General features: G+C 37.3%; 1 protein-coding gene across 31 annotated transcripts in view; it reads right to left on the reverse strand.

The window, feature by feature from the left end:
- Positions 1–23,609, reverse strand: part of shot (dystonin-like protein short stop) — a 160,072-nt gene that overhangs the window by 40,544 nt on the left and 95,919 nt on the right. For 29 of the 31 annotated variants that reach the window (XR_011156657.1, XM_069037365.1, XM_069037359.1 and 26 more), the window contains 9 exons: positions 7,467–7,746; positions 5,846–6,759; positions 5,372–5,740; positions 4,887–5,131; positions 4,606–4,834; positions 4,113–4,557; positions 3,256–4,052; positions 3,118–3,201; positions 2,040–2,267 (listed from right to left, as the gene is read on the reverse strand). Coding sequence is in view for 30 of the 31 variants with exons in the window: in XM_069037365.1 (XP_068893466.1) it covers positions 2,040–2,267; positions 3,118–3,201; positions 3,256–4,052; positions 4,113–4,557; positions 4,606–4,834; positions 4,887–5,131; positions 5,372–5,740; positions 5,846–6,759; positions 7,467–7,746 (3,591 nt within the window). In the remaining variant the exon portion in view is untranslated. The remainder of the gene's footprint in view (positions 1–2,039; positions 2,268–3,117; positions 3,202–3,255; positions 4,053–4,112; positions 4,558–4,605; positions 4,835–4,886; positions 5,132–5,371; positions 5,741–5,845; positions 6,760–7,466; positions 7,747–23,609) is intronic. The other 2 variants (XM_069037376.1, XM_069037377.1) reach the window with 1 other exon arrangement.

The following is a 23,609-nucleotide window of genomic DNA, read 5'->3' on the forward strand; positions in this document are numbered from 1 at the left end:
GGAGGTCCATATTGAGCTGCAGTGTGGGCAGGACAACATTTTTATCAGCGAACCAACATGGCAAAAATAAGATTTGTGTCATGGATTGCGAGATAGAGTCCATCGGTCTTTGGGTAGAAAGCACCGCACGTGGGTGACATCAGTGATGGTTACTATTTTTAAAAGTTATGTCACCGGTTTGTGGTTTATTGTTATTGGAAGTGACCACCGGTCTCATCTTGGAGACAATTGCCGGTCAAGGTTGGGGAGAACGGATCCCGAGAGGTTACCACCTATTACGATGTGTACGATAAAATTCGCAACACAAATACAATAAAAAAAACATGGGCGTCGCTGGTTAACACCGTTCTGTGTTTGTAAACATTTCGGAAAAATGTCAAGGTGATTTTATTTTCTATAAATCGGTGATGAGATAATCGAAAGAATTTGCCCGTGCGAGTAGTTCGCTCTAAAAATCCACAAACACGTCAATAAAGATTAGATAATCCTGAATGTTACGACTGAAGGATCTACATCCGACTGAGTACTCAAATCGGTGGCGTTCAAGGCTTTTGAGGTTTTTTCGGTGTTAAAAATCAAAATGTACATATTCTCCATCGTCGTCGGCCCGTAAAATTAACAATGGATCGAGTGAACCTTGAATTAATGTCATCTGCAAAAAAATGCGCTTGCTTGGGATCTTTTGAGAGCTCGCAAAACGCGTCTAGTCGCGGCTAGTCAAGCTCAGACATAATTTTCGAAAGTTGCAGCACGAATGTATCAAATCGATAAGTATACGACAGGAAAATCAAAACGAACGTCCCAGTTTCTCGCACTAATGTGTTAAGAAAAACGCAATTAAAAAAACATAACCATGTGGCAACATTTTCACAAATAGTAAATAATTAAATTCTATAAAGGTAAAGAGCAGCACTGGATGTGTTATTAGAGCAAGCGTTAAAACATAAATTACGTATAATAACATGTTATTAATTATAAATTACAGTTTAGTAGAATTTCATGTCTATTACTGAAAACTGATAAAAAATAAATTACCTCGAATGACCACGAACCATTAACGTAATTAACATAAGACAAGAATATTTCATGTCATTTTTAGTCTAACCTTAAAAAATTACAACTTAAGTAATATTGAAAAAATCAAACTTAATTTTTCATAAAATTAAAAATAAATGTTGGATTAGATAGATTTTTAAAGAATTTTTATTTTCTCAATGATTCTCTCCATAGATTTTTATGTATGTACTGTATAATCATTATGATTATCAGACTTTTGTAACCAACTTGTCAAAAAAAAAAAAGTTTTTTTGTTCGCCACTGTCAGAATTTGAGAATTTTCTCCTATGTGAACGGATTTTGATAAATGTCACAACTTGTCAAAACGAAACCTCAAGCTAATTTTAAAGGTTTTAAGCGATTTGGAGCCTTTAAGGGGCTCGTCGAACAAAAAAACGTTGTATTCAACTCGTTCGTGTGTAAATTGGGCCTTTTTTTGGCACGCGTGGGCCATTTTAAAACGCGAGTGAAACTCGTCAAATAAACTACTATTACCATCTAAACACTATTTTTTACATAATTGTAGCATTAATTTTATATTTATTATTTACTTTTACCAATCATGACGAAATTTCATATTTATTGACGATACTACTGACTGACATGAAATCACACTTAATTTAGTTATGGGAATATGTTTATCAGAGGTACAAACCCAAACCAGGAATTTTTATGTAGTACATTATCTAGTCTTACGCAAAATATTGAAATTACTTAAAACTATACATTTTAAATATCTCCTCAACTCTGTTGCATGAATCACCCACATTAAAAGATGAATCAAAACTTCCTAAAGCGGCAGTAAGTTCAAGACGAGAAAAAATGTAAGTGTGGGTGGAGTTTCTTATACTTCACTACCTGCAAACCCACTTCAAGTGCTTCGTCTTGATTAAAATCGCGGACATTTCAAATGCTCGATCAATTTACCCAAAAGAAGTCACTCCTTTTTTCTAATTTTCTTTGACACTTTATCATTCACTTACCAGAGTAACTATGTCGCCTGGACACCTCGCCGCTATCTCCTGCAGCCTGGCGTAGAGCGCATCGATAAGATGTTGATACCTAGCGTTGAAGTCGTCCAGCTCCTTGGCGACGACGTCCGCCCCCGAGGGCCCGTTGTCCTTGCCCGTCTTGAAGGCGGCGTTAGCATCCAGAGATGGCTGCGACTCGAGTAGCGCCTCTCTGAACCGCTGCAGTCCCTTGCTCCATATCTGGTGTTAGGGTTAGAGGTTAGGGGTCAGTTGTTAGTTCAGTCAGTGCTTTAGTTGACATTACATGAAGCTGTGACTAAATGTGAACTGTGTGACCGAAATGTGTGTGAAAGACATAATCACCAGAAAACAACGAAATCTAAAAACAGAGTTTGTGCCAGAAAAAATAAATATATATTTGTGTATAACGGGACGGGGTAAGAACACTGAAACAAACGGCGATCAAATTTAAATGCGACGATCTGAAACCAGTGATTATGTCGTGTCGTATCTGTGGTGTATATCAATCTTCGTAACATTTAAACATTGAAGAAGAATTGAAAAAAATGTCAAGCCGGTAGATACAGCCTAAATTTGTGAGGTTATGAGTTTTTCAAGTGGTGGGGTCATCTGGACAGACGAACGTTAACACCCCTCAAATATTTTGAAAACGTGATAACCTCAAATAACGTCGATGTAAAGAATCAAGAGAAAAAAGCGGATAATAGTTTGAAAACAATAAAATGTGACAAAAGTATTTTGAAGTAAAAGAAATGAAGATTTAGTCCAAAACCGTTACCTACCACCAGAAACAGTTACATCGTGAGTTGGAAAAGAGAACTTTAATAATATTAAAATTTAGTAAAGTTAATGTCGAAACTGAATCGAGTTTATTGTCAATCTGATCGGTTAAATCAATCAGTACAAGACTTAGAAGATCCGGATCCCTTCCCTCCAACTTCTCTACTGCAAACAACAATTAAAGCGAAGAAAAACAATTGGAACAGTCGTTCAACCTTTCACACCAAACAACCTAACCTATACCTATCATGTCCTTATTTATGGTAAATGGAATTCTGAAATGTTTTACCTTCCCCTCTCTGATGAATCTGCCGCCATTGACGTTCACTTGTTCAATAACTGGGGCCCGCTCGTACACGCTGTTCAGGAGATTCTGCAACAATTCACACAATAAAATTGCAACACGTGAACGTTTGTTTCCACTCACTCTTGTGGATTCCAGGTGTTCTTTAGCCCTATCTTTAATGGGCTGCAAATTTTCCAACTTTCCGTAGTGTTCGTCCAACCAAGAGTCTTCATTCTCCTTCGGTTTCTTATAGTTTTTAAGTAGATTGTAAGCCTGCTCACAACCTCTGAGTCTGTCAGCCAACTGCGAGCACACGTTGCTCCATCTGCTGTTCAACTTCTGAATCTCTTTATCCAAACGCTCCACATCAGTGTGCGGTCCGCGCTGGTTGGGTCTCGACTTCTCCGTCAGTCGTCTCGTGTTGTCGAAATCGTCGTTGAGTTGGTCCATCGCGATCTGCTGTTGACTCACCGCTGACTGCAACTTCTGCAGGTCGTCGTGCACCGCTTCTAAGCCCTTCTCCGTGCTTGGCAACTCGGTGAAGAGGGCCAACTTGCTCTCCAGCTCGGAAATAACTAAAGTGGAGTCTTCCATTCCGTTCAAAACGATTTCGATGCATTTGAGACGCTCGATGTACAAGTTACTGGTGTTCCAAATGTACTTCCACTTGTCCAACACCTTCTCTAGGTCCTTCTTGTGTTGAGGTGTCTTCAGTGTGATACTCCTGAAGGTATCTTTGACTTGTTCGATCTCGGGTTCGAGGTTCTGGAGTCGACATTCGAACTCCTTATGCTCGAGGACCAGGTGCTGGAGTGTGTCAATGTCTCTGGGGAGGTGAGCGATAACTCGTTTGTTGATAATGCGTTCAGCTTCATCAAGTTCTTGTTGCAGAGAAGAGATATGGTTGTTGAAGATGCGGGTCTGGTTCTTGCTTTCCTCTACAATAAAACATTCAGTTCAAATAAAAATTTTAAAAATGACTCAATTATCGCACTGACCTTCAGCTCGCGCCCTTTTTTCGAATTCGTCGAAAAGTCTATTAACTTCGTCCATTTCTCGTTTCAGGCGTCTCAACTGAGGATCTGATGGATCCCCTTCGGCGATGATCTTGTCAGCATCTTCGTTCAACGCTTTTCGAATAGCATTACGCTGTTCGGCGCCAATCGCTATAAATTGTGGTAGATCCCACCCCTTCACCACCTTGATTGTTGCGAAGATCATGTTTTGTCTCAATCTGAGCTGTTTCTTTTGCCAGAGAGCGATGGATCTGTCGTATTGACGTCGGAGTCGTTCGGCGCCGTCGATCGCGTCTTTGTCAGGCGGAGGGATGACGAAGCACACTCCTGGCACTTGCGCCTCCACTCCCTTTTCGTTGTGGACACGCCACTTGATTCGGCCGGAGTTGTCGGTCAAAGTGCACTCTTTGTTTTTCTCGATCACAAACTAAACTGCCATTAGAATTGTCCAAGAACTATACCAGTCTACACTTACATTGTTTTGTTTGTAATTGGAGATGGCGATGACTGTGAGTGGTCTCGTCACTGGTTGTCTCCTCTGTTTTAGAGGGAAGATCTCTTGAGATCTCGCTATGAGGGCCTGGACTTGGTCGCCAAAAGAGTTTAGTTCATCCTTCAACAACTGCATACCTTGGAGAAGACGCTCACCGACGTCCAGGCTAAAGTCGCCTTGGCTGAACTCGGTGTTCATCACATCGTCTTTTCTGTACAAGAATGAAACTAGCCCAAAAACTAAAAGAAATTTCGAAGACTCACTCTTTCAACCATTCTTCAGCGGTTTGGACATCTTTGAAGAATTGTTGATAGTTGCGGGTGTTTTGCAAATGGGTCTCCAAACATTGAGTGAGTTGAAGAATCCATGCCATCTGGGCCTGCATCGCTGCGATGTGGGCCTCGATGGCTTTGGTCGCTGGATGATTCTGTTGTTGGGTCAAGAACTCACCTCGCTCTTGGACAGCGCTGAATTGTTCCTCACGCTTCTCTAGCTTGCTCATCAAGTGCTAGAAAAGAAGTGAACTGTTAAACTAGTGTCAAAAAACGACGTTGGAAACTTTGACACGACACATAACACAGATTAAAAAAAAAAGTTACCTCTGTGTCGAATCCATAATTTTGCTGCAGTATTACAAAAAATGAAACAAGATGAGGTTATTAATGGAACGAATCGTCATGTGTTAGGTTACAAAAAATTAGATTTTTTTTTAAATATTGACAGTACAATAGATCGCCACTCCACTCACCTCGTAGTACTTCTCTACGGAACTGGTGTTCAATTTGACATCGCTCCAATCTCTTGTAACCTCAACTTCTTCTTTTTCGTTCAACCATTGTAGTTCGGTCGTCGCTGATTGGATAAAATCGTACAACGTGTCCAAGTCTGTCATTCTATTGGTGGAGAAAGACAAAAGATCGGCGTAGATCTTCTGCAATTGTCCAAGATGTTGATTGTAGAGAGTTAACTCCTCGCCATTGAAGTACTGTCTAGCTTTGACACACGACTCCACTTTCGAATGGAATTGGTCGATTTGTTTGTGTTCATGTTGATGGTAATTGCGCTCCGTTTGTACGGACTGGAGGTCGTTGCCGTAGTCGCCTTTCTTTAGTTGTTTCTGCAAGAGAATCTCCGATGAAGACTTTGTCAACATTTAATGCCAATAAACGAAAATTCAATACCAAGTGACAGATTAGAAACTCTTGTGCAGTTGTTAACTTACCAGCTTGTTCTTGCACCACTCAATATATTCCTGAAGAGACCTGAAATGTGGATTGGTGTCGACATTTCGGGTTTCTTGCACTGTTCTGATGTGTTTGGTCACTGTTCGCTCTTCTACTGGGAAGCTAAGATTTGACAAGGGCCCCACGATCTTGTTGTGGAGGAGCCTGCGAAGGTGGACCCATCGTTCGTGCAAATTCTTCACCCGCTTGTCTAACTCTCCGGCCTGCGGATACCTTCCATTCCTTAGAGTATTCACATCAGTAATTAATCCCTGGATGTTCGCCTCCGCATTGGCAAGATCTTGGTCCAATTGATCTGCTATCTTTTTCGCTTCCAACGGATGCATCCGTTCGATCCTTCTCGACTCGTTTCCTATTGTTCTCTCTATCGTATCCAGACCCGAATCAGTCTGTTTTATCTCTCTGTGAACCTTCTCTGCCAACCTCTGCAGCTTCTCCAACCGCTTGATCTCGTCCTGGACGTGTCTGTCTCGGTCCTGGTAGGCTGCCATCAGCCTCTGCCAGGTTCGTTCGATGTTGTCGATGTGGAGTTCGGGTTCGACGTCCACCTCCCCGATAGTTTTGAAATATTTCTCCAAGTCGCGGAACAACTGAGCTAGGTAAGTCTTGTCGCGTTGTCTAGGTGGGATTTCGTCGGTGCGGAATCTGGATAGTTCGGTGGCTATTTTCTTCATCTCGATCAGAGTGTTGGGGAAGGAGCGATCCTGCATCAGGCTGTACTTCTCCCTGATCCAGATGTGGAGGGAGGTCGCCAGTTCGCGGTACTCTTGGACGCGTTGTTGCGACCCCGAGTCGTACAAGGGGTGGATGGCTGGAGGTTCGGGGAAGACTTCGTGGAGCGAGGAGATGTAAGTGATGAGTGACTTCTCATCCGGTTCGTGAGTGTCAACATCTGCAAAAGTAAGAGCCGTGGATTTTTAAGGGGTTATGTAAAGTACAACGGGTTTATTAGAACGTGACCGGTTCCCTGTTGCAGTTGTCGGTCTGGACGATTTATTAAGTGGAGTTTTACTGAGTGCTTCGTTAGCAGACAATGAAGAAGCAGATGCATTGTTTGAATTACCGCAACCTACACAATCCAAACACGAGGGGGCGCAATTAACCGGTGCAGCTCTATGGTCGGTTGCTGCAAAACTGTGTTGCTTCCTTTTGGTAAACACAATGAATTATTTTATTCAAATCCCTCTTTATAACAGTTTCTACAATTACTTGTTTTTTTACTTTTTGTGTTATATAAATCTATCTTTATTTTCCCAATCTTTATCCTTTTCCAGAGCTTGCTCACGTCAACCACCAATCGCAAAGAAACGAATTCGTTACATTTCTGTTCTGATTCATTTTATTCTTTTGTCATTGACTTTCTGATCTAAACTCGGAAATGAGCAATCCGCCAGGAATTCGCATCACCGAGCTTCAGCATCGCTCATTTTCAACCGAACAAATGCAATCCCATGAGTCAAGGTTTACAACAAATAAAATGCACCGTTTCCGTGAAGAACATGTGTAGAATAATTAATACTCCTACTAATTACTGTTCGGTAAGCAACAACAGATTTAACAACCGTGTCGGACACGCCGCCACCCATCCCCAACACCCACCTTCAGGGTCCAGGAGCCTGGTGACGCCGTACTCTCTCTCCGCAATGTAAAAGGCCGACTCCATGCGTTCGCTCGCCCTCTGGCTCTTCACGCTGCGCCAGTCGATCAAGTCGGGCCTGTTCCTGTGGATGATAGCGCTGAAGGCGAGGCCGTCCCTCCAGGACTTGGTGAAGTCCACAACATTGACGCCTGGATATTTGTTGGTGGTGCGCTTGGCCCACCTAAGGAGGTAGTCCTTGGCGGAGACATTGGGCTCTTGGCCGACTACGATATCGGAAATCTGCAACAAAGAAAAAGTCCATTGAATAATCCGTGTGGCACTCCTCAGGTGTGAAGAAATCGAATACGAATATGGAGCGAACGGTCCACATATGCAACATGGGAGCCCCACGTGTTAACAGAAATACAATAATTGCCGCTCGTGGCTACACGGTTGCTTGATCGCGACTTCCTGACCTAACAGTACTTCACGCCAAGGAAGAATATCAATTCTTCGCTGATGTCATCGCTTTTTTCTCTAATTAATTCGCATTTGGACTAATCGCAGGAAGCCGAATATAATTCATATCTCATTGTCCACGATGATTTTTATTTTCGTCCTGATTTCTATGCGGGATCCTGTTCTAATCTGGCGTCTATTTTTACTGTGTAATAGAGTGGAAAATTGACAGTTGAGAATCTGGAGGCGTGACAAAGCGGCGGATGCATCGACTAATAGCGCAAAGGGGGAATTAAAAAAATTAACATCCAAAGATTTGTTATTTTTCTACACACCTACTCCTTAATTGGTGGTAATTTCATTATAAAGCGCATCGAAGGCGAGTATTTAAATGTGTTTAATAACCGGCAATTACCGACGGCTCCAGGGATAGATATGCGTGAACACGCTACTTAATTTAATTCGCCTTTAATTAAAGAAGCAACGAACTCGACACGTAGGTGATGGATGTAGAATTTTAGTCGTGGTCTTGAAGTGTTCGATATGGAATCAAATCAAGGCTGGAAGTGGCTAAATTTGATTATTAATAATTGAAGTCGTTGGTGCAAATTAAATTTTTCCATCAAGTTTAAAGTGTCATCGGTGAAAATGCTTCTAGACTCAAACGGTCAATTTCTTAAGGCTGTATGACACGATGCTAAATTTTGTAGAAAATTTGTTAGAAAATGAGAGAGACCCTCGATCAGGACCAATGAACGAGCAGGATCATAGTCTGTCTTTGTCAGATCCTGATCGTTCATTGGTCCTCTCTCATTTTCTAACAAATTTTCTACAAAATTTAGCATCGTGTCATACAGCCTTTACTAACAATCAGAATGTAACACATATTGAGGTAGGTACCGTTAAAATTCTTGCAAAAAGAGAAAACATAATTTAAACAATAAATAGTTATTCTTACAACTACATAGTTATGAAAGTCATACTTTTTTTCATGAATTTGCAGTGTGATTAACGAGGGCGTAGCCCGAGTTAATCAACCAAATGAGTGAAAAAGAGGCTTTCATAACGTGTTGTACACGCTATTTTTTGCATATCGTTGTAAGTTGAATTTGGTATAAAAGGATTTATGAAAAATTAAAAAAAAAGTAGGTATGCTTTGACAATCATCTCGAAGGAGTTGGAAATAAAATGATGCAAAAAAATACTAGTTTCACTAAGATTTTTCGTTTAAAAAAGTGCTACTTTCATTACGATATGCAAAAAAAAATTATAAGTAAACAATTAGAACTTAAAACTTATGAAGGAAAGGCCAGTGAAATAGAGATCACAAAAAAAATCAAAAAACAATGTAAGCGAATGTTGAAAGGAAACGATAGGAAAGTAAACCAATTAGAATAGTGATTGATGTAAAAATAATAGTTGATGGAAATAGGATTGGAAAGAAAAGGCTTCCAAAAAATTATCAATCTAGAGACAGCAAGTGAAGTGCAAATGTGAATGTGAAAATAAATATGTAATTAAAAATATTGCACATCTATTAGACAAATGTAAAAGATTTGCAGAATTTGACTAATGATGACATAAGAAAAAGAAATAAATGACAACAAATTTCAAATTTCGCCCTGGGTCGGAATTGAACCCGCGACCCTCGCGTCCCTGAGCCGAAACGGACTCCCTTAGGCAGAATATAGCCTAAGGGAGTCCGTTTCGGCTCAGGGACGCGAGGGTCGCGGGTTCAATTCCGACCCAGGGCGAAATAAAAAAAAAGGCTATATTCTGTCTCGTGATTCGGAAGTCACGTTAAGCCATTGGTCCCGGTCTATTGAGTTGGTCATCATGCCCCTCATAGATTTGTAAACCAGTCCTAGATTGTGTAACAAATTTCAACTAAATTGTTGCACTAATGTAAGAAGAATAAATGCAAAAAAACTGAGGCGACAGAATATCTGAATATGTATCTCTTAAACAAATTTAATAGAAAAATAATGCGAAAATAGTACTTAGTACGAAAGAAGAAAATGAAACCTATGTTGGACAAATTTCAACGATTTGAACAAAAGAAATGACAAGTAGAATAAGTAGGTTGCAAAAAAACGGGAAATCAAAATTTTCCTAATGTAAATTTGGTTGTGTCCATTTGTCAACTAATTGTCTATTTGACAATTCCTATAAAATATATTTTTTTAATGTCATTGAATTTTGACCATAATTCTAACCTATCTCTAGGTTTCACACTATGGAAAACTTGTAAAAATGTGTAAATTTTATTCTGACAGTTCCCGTTCTTTTTGCAACCAACTGTACAATGGCGGACAAAAAGTTTCGTCCACAACTATCATGCCACTCACTTACGCTGTAAAGCAGCGTTTAGGAACGAACAGTAATAAATTTCAAATTTTAATTTGCAAACGTCAATCAATAAAGGTTAAACTACACGCAATTTTTGTGAACAGGGTGAACGAAATTTTTTGGCCGGAATGGTAGTTAATTCTTTAACAAAAGGTAAACAATTTGAAGAAAAGACAATAAAGAGAAAGAAACAATAGTGATTGATGAGGAGGACTTGTGGAAGGAAGAAACAGGTGTTGGACAGGTCCAGAAATTTGAACGAACTAGGTAAAAAAGAAACGATAAATTAAAAAGAAAGTTGTGCAGAAGGCAAAACTGATGGAACGGCATATTGAAAAAATTTAAGTTTCATGAATTAAGAAACGAAAGAAAACTGTTCATTCACAACATACATATAAATAATTTGAAAAATGAGAAGAATGAAGAAGAGAAAAATGAAGTATGTAATAAGAGTAATACAGAAAAAGAATATAAAACTTGGTCTTAAAGTTCAGATTTAGTTGTTGACCACTAACTAAATTTGTTTTATACCAATCAGCTTCTAATAATTTTAATCAACATTCATAAGCTTCTGTTAAAAGTTGACGATTTAATTTAATAATAATAATGAGCGTTCCTTGACATTACAAAATCCAATTGCAACATCAATTATCTCCTGAAAACCAATAGCCATGAGACAGACGTACTGAAATAATAAAAACAGTAATTGCTTCAATACTTCCCAAGTCGACTAAATTCTCGAAAAGTTCAGAGTTGAACCCTGACTTTCTATTTTCTCATGTTTAGTGTAATTCTTAACCCAACTCGAAATGTCATCGGCCTTTACAAATTCCTCTTTCAATCAAATCCCAATAAATTGCAAAACCTGATTTCGATAATTTTGGCAAAGTTTTTATGCTGTCTGATCACCGATATGTTAATACGTAAATGGAGTGCTGACGTTTCACCTAACCACACTTTAGAAGTAGCGATGTATCAATCACCAACATGTAATCAAAACAACCAAGCCAAGAAGCAGTGAACTGTCGACTGTTCTTTGTATGATGGCTTGTTATCAAATAAAACTTTCTTAGCACAAAACCCAACATCATCCACTTTACAAGCTCTAATCACAGCAAAACAAACAATTGTGTTGGTGGAACATGTTTATTTAGACGTTACAAAAGTCGTCATTGCAAAACACAGTCCAAGCTAAATACCGAGACGAAATGTACAATTTCTTGCAAGAATTATGCCGAAATTCCGTTTTGGTGGACGGAGCGAACGATCAACATTCATAACGGAACCGCCCAGTATATTATCGCCACAATAAATTGCACCGTGTGGAACGCTTCCAAAATTTGCCTCCATAAATCTCCGTTAAATTAATTGCCGCCGCCTTCGCCGTATTCACTCGATTCGTCGACCAACAAAAAAGATTAATGCACCGCGATGGCTGCATTCAATTGGACACTCGGGAAAAGTGTCCACTTAACAAAATAGGAATAATGAAGCTTTGATCGGAATTGTGCACTTGATACGAATTAAAGTGACCGACTGTGTGCAATTAACAATGCATTTAGTTCGAGTGGGTTTCTTAAAGAGTTTAATGCGCTTCTACGAAGGAAAAAAAAGAATCGTGCACCATCATCGTGATTCACCAACTCGTGGGTTCAATGAAATTAACGAAAAATTTTAAATGGTTGACGTTTTCATTGGTTCATAAATACAACAAAAGGGGATTAGTTTAACGGTAACAAAGATAAAAAATGTTGCACTGTTGCAGTTATGCAAAATAGTTTCTTCTAGATCTTTCCAAGACTAGGCAAAAATGCAATTATTGTAAAAATGAAAGATAATTTTGGGAATACATAGATCATTTGAAATAAATATACATAGTAACAAGAGGTCAAACGTGTTACAAGTAAATTATTACTTTTTCTATTTTGAGTTAATAATGAACATTTAAACAAACTGTACAGGACCGACCTGTACCGTTAGTTTAGGTACCTGACCAGGGAGGACCGCACCCCACCACCCTCTCTTAAAAAAGCGAGACGCATCCAACAGATACGACAGATACATCAGATCAGTCAAACAAATTCAAACAGACATAACCATTTTTATACAAACATTTACTTATACCTTGTTAATGTTATTGTTTGGAAGTTATTAAATATTTAAAAATCAACAATTCTTTTCCTGCGGTACAACGCCGCAACATTTTGGTCCAATCGAGCCGGATCCGTGATCCAGTGTCAACAAATTGAAGAAAGTCGGATCCGTGATCCAGACAATCAAAAAAGTGCGATCCGTGATCAGCCAACGAGGAAGTCGAATCCGTGATTCATCTTCAGAAGCATCAACATTCAGCATCAACTTCAACAATAAACATTATAATTACATTCAAGAATCCAAGCACCACTGTCGTGTCGTCAATCGCCATCGCATCACAGAGCATCAAAACGTGAGTCTGTCAATTCCATCAAACCTTCCTACATTTTCCGTGCATGCTAAATTTGTATCACTACAACGTTGCATTTCTTCGCGTAATTTGTACCTAATCAATCAAATTCAAAATGACCATCGATCTCCCGGGTTGGAAAAGGAAACGAACCACTGTTAAATCAAAAATTACGAGAATTGAAAGTTTTGTCAAATCCTTTAAAGACGGTGACGATTTATGTCAATTAGAAAGTCGAATACCACATTTAGAAAACGCGTTTAAGGAATTTGAACAGTATCAGGATGAAATTGAACAGTTCGAGTTCGAGGAGGACGATAACACTCGGGAAGAAGTAGAGATTCAGTATCACAATACAGTAGCTAAAATTAAAAACTTGACCAGCAAAGTTAAATCTCCCAGTGCGTCTAATTCTCATAATAACAGCGGTGGTAACAATCAATCGTCACCAGAATTAGCCGTCAAATTACCAGCCCTAAATTTACCACAATTTTCTGGGTCTTACACTGAATGGTTGCCGTTTTATGACACGTTTAATTCATTAATTAATAACAATGCAAATTTAAATAACTGCCAGAAGTTTCACTATTTAAAATCGTGTTTAAAAGGGGAAGCTTCAGCGACAATTGAATCTCTCACAATTTCGACAGATAATTATAATGCAGCATACGAGTTATTAATAAAACGGTATAATAACATACGATTAATTGCGCAAGAGCACGTTCTAGCAATCATCAATAGTCCAGTTATTTCCAAAGCAAATCATGTATCGCTTAGAAAACTGTTAAATGACATCACAACTAACATAGAAGCATTAAGGGTACAAAAACAAGCGGTAGATCATTGGGATTGCCTAATTGTCCCTCTAATTTGCGAAAAATTAGACTACACTTCGAGAAAAGAATGGCAAACCAAATTAAACACAGACATTCCAAAATTAAAGGATTTACTTGAGTTTTTGGGAAAACGGTGCGAACTTTTAGAGTGTATGTCCAAAAACGACAAATCAAGTCAACACAATGAGAAACAAAAAACAAACTACAACAAGCAAACTAATCAGTCAAAACATCAAATTGTTCAAACAGTCATCAATAAATCATGCATACATTGCAAATCAGAGTCACATATGGTCTTTAAATGTCCAGAATTTCTCAACTTATCCACTTCAGACAGAATCAAAACCATAAACAATTTAAAAGCATGCAGAAATTGCTTCAAATTAAATCACACTGCATCTGCTTGTAAGTCAGTCAATACCTGTCGAGAATGTCAACAAAAACACAACACTCTACTTCATCTTTCAGAATCCACGTCAGCTAACGACAATTTAACCTTATCAATTTCGAACAAAACAACTGTCTTGCTGGCCACAGCAATTGTTAAAATAGCAGATTCCGCCGGTAACTATCATAATTGTAGAGCAGTTTTAGACTGCGGGTCTCAAAGTAACATATTAACGAGCAATATGTGTAAAAAACTCTCGCTTAAAACCAATCATATCAATCTTCCTATATCAGGTGTAGGTGAAATAGAAACTCGCGTGAAATATTCAGCAAATGTTTCCATAAAGTCATGTTACAACTCGTTTGCGTTAAAAATGCACTGCCTAATATTACCAAAAATTACAGAACAATTTCCAAATCAAACATACTCGCGAGCCAATTTGAACATTCCCGATAACATTGATCTCGCAGATCCTTATTTTAATGAATGCGATAAAATCGATTTGTTAATTGGTGCAGAATTTTTCTGGAGGATAATAGGTTTTTCCCAAGCAATCGACATTCTCAACAAACAGATTTATTTACGACGCACCCTTTTAGGATGGGTCGTCACAGGCAAAATCATAAATGGTCAAAATAACAGCGGCAAACACTTTGTCGGCTTTACCTCCAATAAAAACCCAGACGTCGAACTTTCTAATCAATTGACAAAATTTTGGCAACTCGAAGAGCAAACCGACAATCAACCACCGTTATCAGCAGACGAATTTGCCTGCGAAAAACACTTCGCAGAAACGGTCAGGAGAGGTAGCGATGGTCGTTTTGTTGTTCGATTACCATTCAAGGGTGACGTGTTACTCATGGGACCATCAAATAAAATGGCCCTCAAGCGGTTTTATTCAGTTGAAAAACGGCTTCATCAAAATCCAACGTTAAAACGCGATTACACAACTTTCATGAATGAATATTTGCATTTAGAACACATGATGTTAGTTTCACCATATGTGCCAGAGGACAACAGTCATGCCAATCAATATTTTCTTCCGCATCATGCGGTAATTAAAGAATCAAGCTCCACCACAAGGGTCAGAGTAGTTTTTGACGGATCCGCCAAAACTACCACCGGAATCAGTCTTAATGATATGTTGATGGTTGGACCCACAGTCCAACAGGATCTGTTTTCAATTATTACCAGATTTCGAACTCATCAAGTTGCTTTTTCGTGCGATATTGTCAAGATGTATCGCCAGATCTGGGTTGATCCACGCGACACCGCATTTCAACGCATTTTGTGGCGTGATGATGTAAGGAAATCTGTCAACATTTATGAACTGAAAACTGTTACTTATGGAACGGCATCAGCGCCGTATCTAGCAACTAAGTGTCTGCAACAATTAGCCATAGACGAACAACACAATTTTCCGTTAGCCAGTCCAGTAATTCTAAAAGATTTTTACGTAGATGATTTGTTGACAGGAACTAACACAATTTCAAATTCAATCGAACTACGAAATCAGCTAATCAGCGCATTAAGTAAAGGAGGATTCCAACTACAAAAGTGGGCCTCGAATTATTCAGAAATTTTACCTGCTCATGAAACAGGTGCAAATTCTACAGTTAAGCTTGATCATAAACATGAAGTTAAAACCTTAGGATTAGTCTGGAACTGTAAAAACGATACTCTGAAATATACCGTAAATGCAAATTTCAAAGAATGTCCGACAAAAAGGTCCGTACTTTCAACCATTGCTCAAATTTATGACATCTTAGGATTACTTTCACCTGTCATTGTAAAAGCAAAAATTCTCATTCAAGAAATGTGGGCACTTAAGCTTGATTGGGATGATCCTCTCCCAATTCATATACGTGAAAAATGGATGAAGTTATCAGATCAGCTGCACATACTAAATACATTGCAAATACCCCGAAAAATAATATCAAATGCACAAAATCAAGTTGAATTGCATGGGTTTTGTGATTCTTCAATGGCCGCCTATGGTGCATGCATATACATAAGAACATGCGATGAAACAAACAATACATACAATACTGAACTTTTATGTTCTCGATCACGAGTGGCCCCGCTGAAAATCATAACTTTACCGCGGCTAGAACTGTGCGCGGCAGTACTTCTAGCGCGAATGGTTAACAAAATTTTGTCAACATTAAATCTAGAATTTAAATCAGTCTTTCTTTGGACCGATTCATCTATCGTTTTATCATGGCTTAACTCATCGCCAAATACTTGGAAAATATTCGTAGCAAATCGGGTAGCGGAAATTCAACGCCTAACTGAAGTCGACAATTGGCATCATATTGGTTCGAAAAACAATCCCGCGGACCTAGTTTCGAGAGGTGTGCTTCCAGAAAATTTAATCGACAATCACTTTTGGTTTCATGGCCCATCCTTTCTGTCAAATCACAAAACCGAGTGGCCAAACTCACTACCTGATGAAACGAAAACAAATGATTCAGAGAAACGTACCAACAACAAAGTTCTAGCGGTATCGGTTAAATTAGAACTTCCATTCCTAACAAAATACTCTTCTTTTGCAAAAACACAAAGAATTCTTGCATATTGCCTGAGATTTATACAAAATTGTTCATCCAAAAATGACTTAAAACAAACTGATAAAACACTAACCGTCGCTGAATTAAATAATGCTGCTAACATGATAATCAAACTTGTACAAAAACAAGAATTTGAATCAGAACTGAAAGAATTAACGAAAAACCAGCCAGTAAAAAGGTCCAGCAAACTGTTAAATCTAAATCCATTTTTAGACAATAACGGCATAATTCGTGTTGGTGGTCGATTAATTAATGCACACATAAATTATGACCAAAAATTCCCAATCGTTTTACCATCTAAACATCATATAACAAAATTAATAATTTTAGATCAACATGAAAAAGAACTACACGCAGGGCCATCAGCCACAATTACGGCAATTCGCGAAAAATATTGGCCATTATCAGCCAGGTCAGTTGTGCGAAACTTAATATACAAGTGCCATACCTGTTTTAAAGTAAACCCTCAAACAACAGATCAGTTAATGGGAAATTTACCTTCAATACGGGTAACACCGTCGATGCCATTTTCACACTGCGGCGTGGACTATGCAGGTCCCATTTTAATAAAAGAGGGTAACCGCAGAAGCAAAAAAACAATAAAATCTTATATTGCTCTTTTCAAATGTTTTGCAACAAAAGCCGTTCATATTGAGATAGTTACAGATGCCACATGTGAGGCATTTTTAGCTGCTTTAAAACGCTTCATGGCTAGACGAGGAAAGGTCTCCTCAATTCATTCAGATAACGCAACATATTTTACCGCAGCAAACCGGGAATTAACAAAATTATTTACATCAGCAAACTTTCAAAACGAAATCATCCAGTCTTTAAAGCAACAGAATATACAATGGCACTTTATACCTGCTCGTTCTCCACACCGCGGAGGTTTTTGGGAAGCCGGCATTAAGGCAATTAAATTTCATTTAAAAAGGGTTGTAGGCAATGCACTGTTTACATATGAAGAAATGCTAACAGTATTGGTACAAATCGAAGCGTGTATAAACTCCAGACCTATAACCCCATTATCCAGTGACCCAAACGACTTTTCCCCGTTAACCCCTGGACACTTCCTAATAGGACGCAGACTCACATCAAACAGTGAACCAGATTTAACATTAATTAAGGAAAATCTCCTCTCACGATGGCAAAGAGTTCAACAGGTGACTCAACATTTTTGGAAACGGTGGAGCAAGGAACATCTGAACACACTCCAACAACGAAACAAGTGGCGTCAACGATCACAAGAAGTTCTACAAGCAGGAACTCCCATCCTCCTAAAGGAAGAAAATCTTCATCCCCTGTGCTGGCGTATGGGTGTCATTCTCGAGGTACACCCTGGACCAGATGGACTGATACGAACAGCAACCATCAAAACATCCACAGGAATTGTGACGAGAGCCACGAACAGGATATGTCCCTTTCCGACCGAAGATTTTGAACAGGACCGTTCAAAGGGGGGCAGGAATGTACAGGACCGACCTGTACCGTTAGTTTAGGTACCTGACCAGGGAGGACCGCACCCCACCACCCTCTCTTAAAAAAGCGAGACGCATCCAACAGATACGACAGATACATCAGATCAGTCAAACAAATTCAAACAGACATAACCATTTTTATACAAACATTTACTTATACCTTGTTAATGTTATTGTTTGGAAGTTATTAAATATTTAAAAATCAACAATTCTTTTCCTGCGGTACAACGCCGCAACACAAACTAAACATTCCCCAAAAAGGTGTGATATCATTATCATATATACCTAATCTATTAAGAGCCGTTTTGATTTCCGGAAATTATTTCGACCTGTCGAGTTCTTTTTGCGTATTAATCACCACGAATGCCAGTGAGTGGTGATTATGCTAAAAGAACGAGACAGGGAGAAATAATAATTTCTGGTGCATTATGTGTAATAAAAAAGTGTTTGTTTTGTTCACCTTATCGAGGTTTCAGTTGTTCACCTTATAGAATTCTCTGTAGAAAATTTTGAGTGTTCACCTTACCGAGGTGTTCACCTTATAGGGTGTTCACCTTATTGCGACTCCACTGTAATTATTGTAATATTACATACAGGGTGATTCTGAAATAAGTTTGGGAAAAAAACGGTAATTGGTGATGATGAGAAGAAGTCATTGACAAAAAAAAAATTCTTATAAAAGTTTTTTCGTTTTCGAGATACAAATGATTGAAAATTTGGTCAAAATTTCAAGTACGCTGCTGATTTAAAGGTGATTACCTGATTATCTTGGTAGTTTAGCAACAATAATAATCAAAGGTGCCTGTCAGTCACAAACGTAACCTTACTCCTCTCCATCATTTCTATAGGAACATTTACAAAGCAGTGTGCTTGCACCTACGACTTTATTGTGCAGTTGTTGTAACAATGGTTGCTAATGAAGTGAATAAATTCGAATACATTTTCCCTATTCATAGGCGTTGGAAATACAAGGATATAGGGTAATTTCCATCCTTTTGATTTCACTTACAAAAGTCATTTACGCAGAATTATTTTGTGTTAAGGATACTCCACATTTTTTGTCCAAACTTATTTCAGAATCACCCTGTATATTATGCAGATTTGAAAATCAAATTTTCCATGTGAGTATTATTTTCCTTTTAAATAATTAATTTTTTGTGAAAATTTCGTTGTCAAATTGTAATTTTACTTCCACTATTTTCACCTGCACAAATCGGTTCCAATGCTGTGCATAGTGCATGGACATAAATCAGAATACGATAATCTAACCTGTTCGAGTTCTGACGAAAACGTCAATGGGAAACAATACTTCTTTCATTCCAACCTTTCAGCGCTCATTGACAACATCTGATATCCAATTAATATAGAATCAAAAAAACACATGCAAATGGTACACTTGTATTAAAAAAAATCACGTACACCATTTAAATTTAGTAAGCAATTTTTCGGACATTTTTTGTCATTCTGACAACAGTTATGAGACAGGTTATATCTTAATTTTTAGATAATTTTTATTTGAATATTACATTAATATTTGATCGTAGCGCCGTTTGCATTTATATCCCCATTTAGTCTACGTGGCACATACTGTACTATACTAAGGACAACGTAACATTTTATCTGCCCCGCCCATTTCATTTTCTTAGTTACCAATCAAATAGTTGTTAAGACGATCTGATTTACACAGTAAAAATTTCTGACATTCGAATTGTCTTAATGACATTTTATTTTTTAGAACCTAAAACAATAATTGTGGACTTGACAGCAAAATTCTAACCTAAACTTTTTTACGTGGCAAATGTGATGAAAAGGTATACAGATTGAATCTGGCTTTGATTCTGATTGGTCAATTTTAGTGGGCGGAGCAGATAAAAAGTTATAACGACAATACTATAAATTTCCACTTTTCTTGTTCAGAAACTTTTGGTATTGGCATTTTTCAATAACCTAGGTGTCACACTATGATGTTAATAAACGCCAAAACAACAAAATTACGCAGGCAAATAATAGGTGTAAGCGATTTTTTTAAATACAACAGTAGGTACAGTGGCCGGCAAAAAAAGTTAGCCATCATTTAAATATCAGTGTCATTAAAGCATTAATTACACATTTGGATTTTGACGTAACAGAAAAGTGATGGCTATTTTTTATTGCCGGCCATTGTACTATCGCGGCCAAAATACTTTGGTCGTCACTTTTTGACACTTCAAATGTAAATCAAGTATTAATGTCAATATACATGACAATTTCAAATTATTCTTGTCAAAAATATGGCACTTTCAGTTTTTGATAAATATAGAATCGTCTTACTTGCTTCTGAAGGTTGTCTAAACCGCGACCATATTGATCTTTTGCTTTTGAACCCTGCCTCCGCAGCTGGGATTTACCCCACCCGTATGACACTGATAGATTAAAATAATTTTGACAGTAGTAAAAAATAAGGTTAAACATCCTAAAGTTTGCTTTACAGTTGAATGTCATTTATGTCACATTGACGACCAAAGTATTTTGGCCACGATAGTAAGTACATTCTTAACCAAAATCGAAACGTAAATTAGTTCTTTCTTAACCTATTTGAGAAGTGATTTTACAAATGTTTCGACTTTGTTTTAAAAATATACGTTATTTTCTTTTCAGTTTCAAAAACTTTAAAAATTAAAAATTGTAACTCAAAGACTGAACATAATCTGAGCTCATTTTAGAAATCATTATATGTACTAAACAACAACATTTTTACTTCCGTTCTTCAGATTTTGACACATTTTCGAACATCTTGAAAATATTTTGCAAAATTTAAACAACGTCCTAGCTTGTTCCGAAATTATTATTAAAATTATACCCAACTTTCCGATATTTCTTCGGGAAGATGTACGTACAAGTAACGTTTTCACGCTCCAATCCCAAATGATCCCCAACTAGATTCAAAAGAAGAAAGATCGTATTTGTGTCAAGTTCTTTAGCGCCACGAATTACACACCTATATCAGAATACCAATTAGCACCACCATTATGCAGAAGGCATACCAATCGGGTGTGACATTCCAAGTCAATGTCGCTCTATGCAAATGATCGCATTTTACCACCCATTTCATCTGATTATCGTTTGCGAAAAAACCAGGAACGGAAAATGAAACTTTCACGTTAGACACACCTCACGAATATAATCGAATGAATCGTTTCGAGGTTGCATAACGAGATGAAATTGCATCCGCACTAAATCAACCTGAATCCACCTCGCCTTTTATGAGAATCATTATGCAACGAAGACGATCGACTCTCACATATTTCAGAGGTTTTTCGAATTAATCCCGATTACGGTAAATATAGGTGATCTGATCAGGTTTGCTGAAGAACCGCATTAAAAACTAGTGTGATCTTAAGAATTTTTATGAAAATTGCTACTCTACAAAACTGGCACTGATGAAGGTGATTTGAATGTTAAATGAGACGTGAAGACCTCATTAATCGTCGGTGATGGGATGTTCTATTCCAGACAAAACCGCAATTTGCGAACAATCGGATCCGTCTGTAATCCAAAATTTGACTTTCCACTCTTTAGTGCCACCCGATGATCACATGATCACAATATGGCAGTTTGTGTCTGCGAATATTGCAGTACAATACAATAATTACAATAATATACGAAAGAACGACTCTACAAGTATTATAAAAGTAAAAATATACACATTTCATTGCCAGTACAAAATTTGAATTTTGGAAATTTCTCATTTTCGACCCTGTTTATATTAAAAATGTATACATAAATAATGTCCAAGTGAGAAAAAACAAAAACTAAAGAAAGAAGACATGAATCAATACAGTACAGGGTGTTTCACGTAACTTTCCGACTCTGACGAACTTTAAATACAACCAGTAATACATACTTCTTTCATTTATAACTACATATAACTTTCATTAACGATAATGAATTAATAATTAACTCGATAATTAATGATCATTAAATTGTATATTTTGGTATCTAGCATTTTGTGACTACTGACTATTGAGTTGCATAAATTCGGTGTAGATCTTGGAAAGTTACGTGAAACGCTTTGTTTATCTAACTAAACAAAATATTTACAGGTGAAGTAAAATAACAATAAAAAGGAAAAAAGCTGATCAAATCACCACAAAAAATGGATTAATCAATAAAAAGAGAATAGATAAAATCGACACAACAAATGTAGATGAAAAAATAAGAGCATCATTCAGGATAAGATTTAAAAATAAAAAATAAAAATCAAATAGAAAGAAGAATGAAACTTATTCATCCACATAAAAAAATATACGTGAAAAATGAAAATGAAAAGAAAGTTAAAAATAAACAACGTACAAAGCTAAAAATTAAAAAACAAACAAACAAATACATTTATCACTGAACAATATCAAAAAAATAAAAAATATTTCTAATTACAGAATAGGAGAATAAGGAAGAACTAAGAAATAAGATATCAGTTACGAATGGAATAAAAATGAAGAAATCAATTAAAAAAAAAAAACAGAAAATAAAAATAAGAAAATTGACTAAAGGGGTCATTGACGAAACCGGGTAAGGCTCGATAAGACATTGCAAATTCAAAACCATGGCAACTGATATTGTTGAAGCATTGTATTTGGCGTTCGTTTCACAAGCAAATCTTCGTGAATCTACCCCTAAGTAAATATGACTATTTATAACGTATGCTAAACTAAAATACGGCTGATAATTTTAGTTTTTAAAATAGGCAAAAGCTGTGAAGCAATGAATTTTAAAATGGAAAAATAGACTAAGGCCCAGTTTTGTATGTAGAAAGCGAATTAAATATTTAATTCGAATTAAATTTTAATGCGCGATTAATCGAAACTTCGATTGGTTCAATCTGATCACGTGTTCAGTTAATCTCGCATTCGATTAACTTAATTTCGCTTCTGTAAACTGGCCCGAGATTTTTTAATAAGATATTAAGGTATCGTATAATGAATTAGTTTCACGTAAGTATTTAATGTACTTATGACTTTATTCAAAATTAGTTTTCATCGAGAAACATCAAATTGACATTTACCTAAATTTTTTTTAAATAACGTTCTGAATTTCTGCAGATTCATGATTTGGCCCTGCATAAACGATGTAAGCTTTGAAACTTAGGGTACGCGGTATTCTAGAGTTGCGACATTAATTAACACCAGTTCATCAAAACCAATACATGCAATAACTCATTCATACAGTGAATATTTTGCGTAGACTTTCTTACAGACACAAAAAAAAAATCTGAAACAAATTCTGACCGTTTTCCACCTTCTTACGAGGAGTCCATGAGACACACTTTAGCTAACGAATATCAGTTAGGGACCTATCTTATTATCCTTAAGTCTTCTGGACAGTTTAACAGTAACAATATATTTTTTTGAATAACAGCAGAATCGTGCTGAATAGGAATTCGGGGATTGCGATTGTTTCACATTATTATCTATTTACTCGTTATTAGCTGGTAGCAATACCTGTAATGACCATGCTTGAATGCCGGTTAGCTGCCGGCAGTTCAAGTTTAAAAATTAAACGAAGAATGAAGAAATCATTAAAGATGATACAAATGGACATTAAGATAAGAAGAAAAATTTACCAATTCCGAAAAATATGTTCGTAGTTCGTGAATTCTGTTAA

This window comes from Tenebrio molitor, chromosome 2 (genome assembly GCF_963966145.1).
Source record: "Tenebrio molitor chromosome 2, icTenMoli1.1, whole genome shotgun sequence".
Classification (NCBI taxonomy): domain Eukaryota; kingdom Metazoa; phylum Arthropoda; class Insecta; order Coleoptera; family Tenebrionidae; genus Tenebrio; species Tenebrio molitor.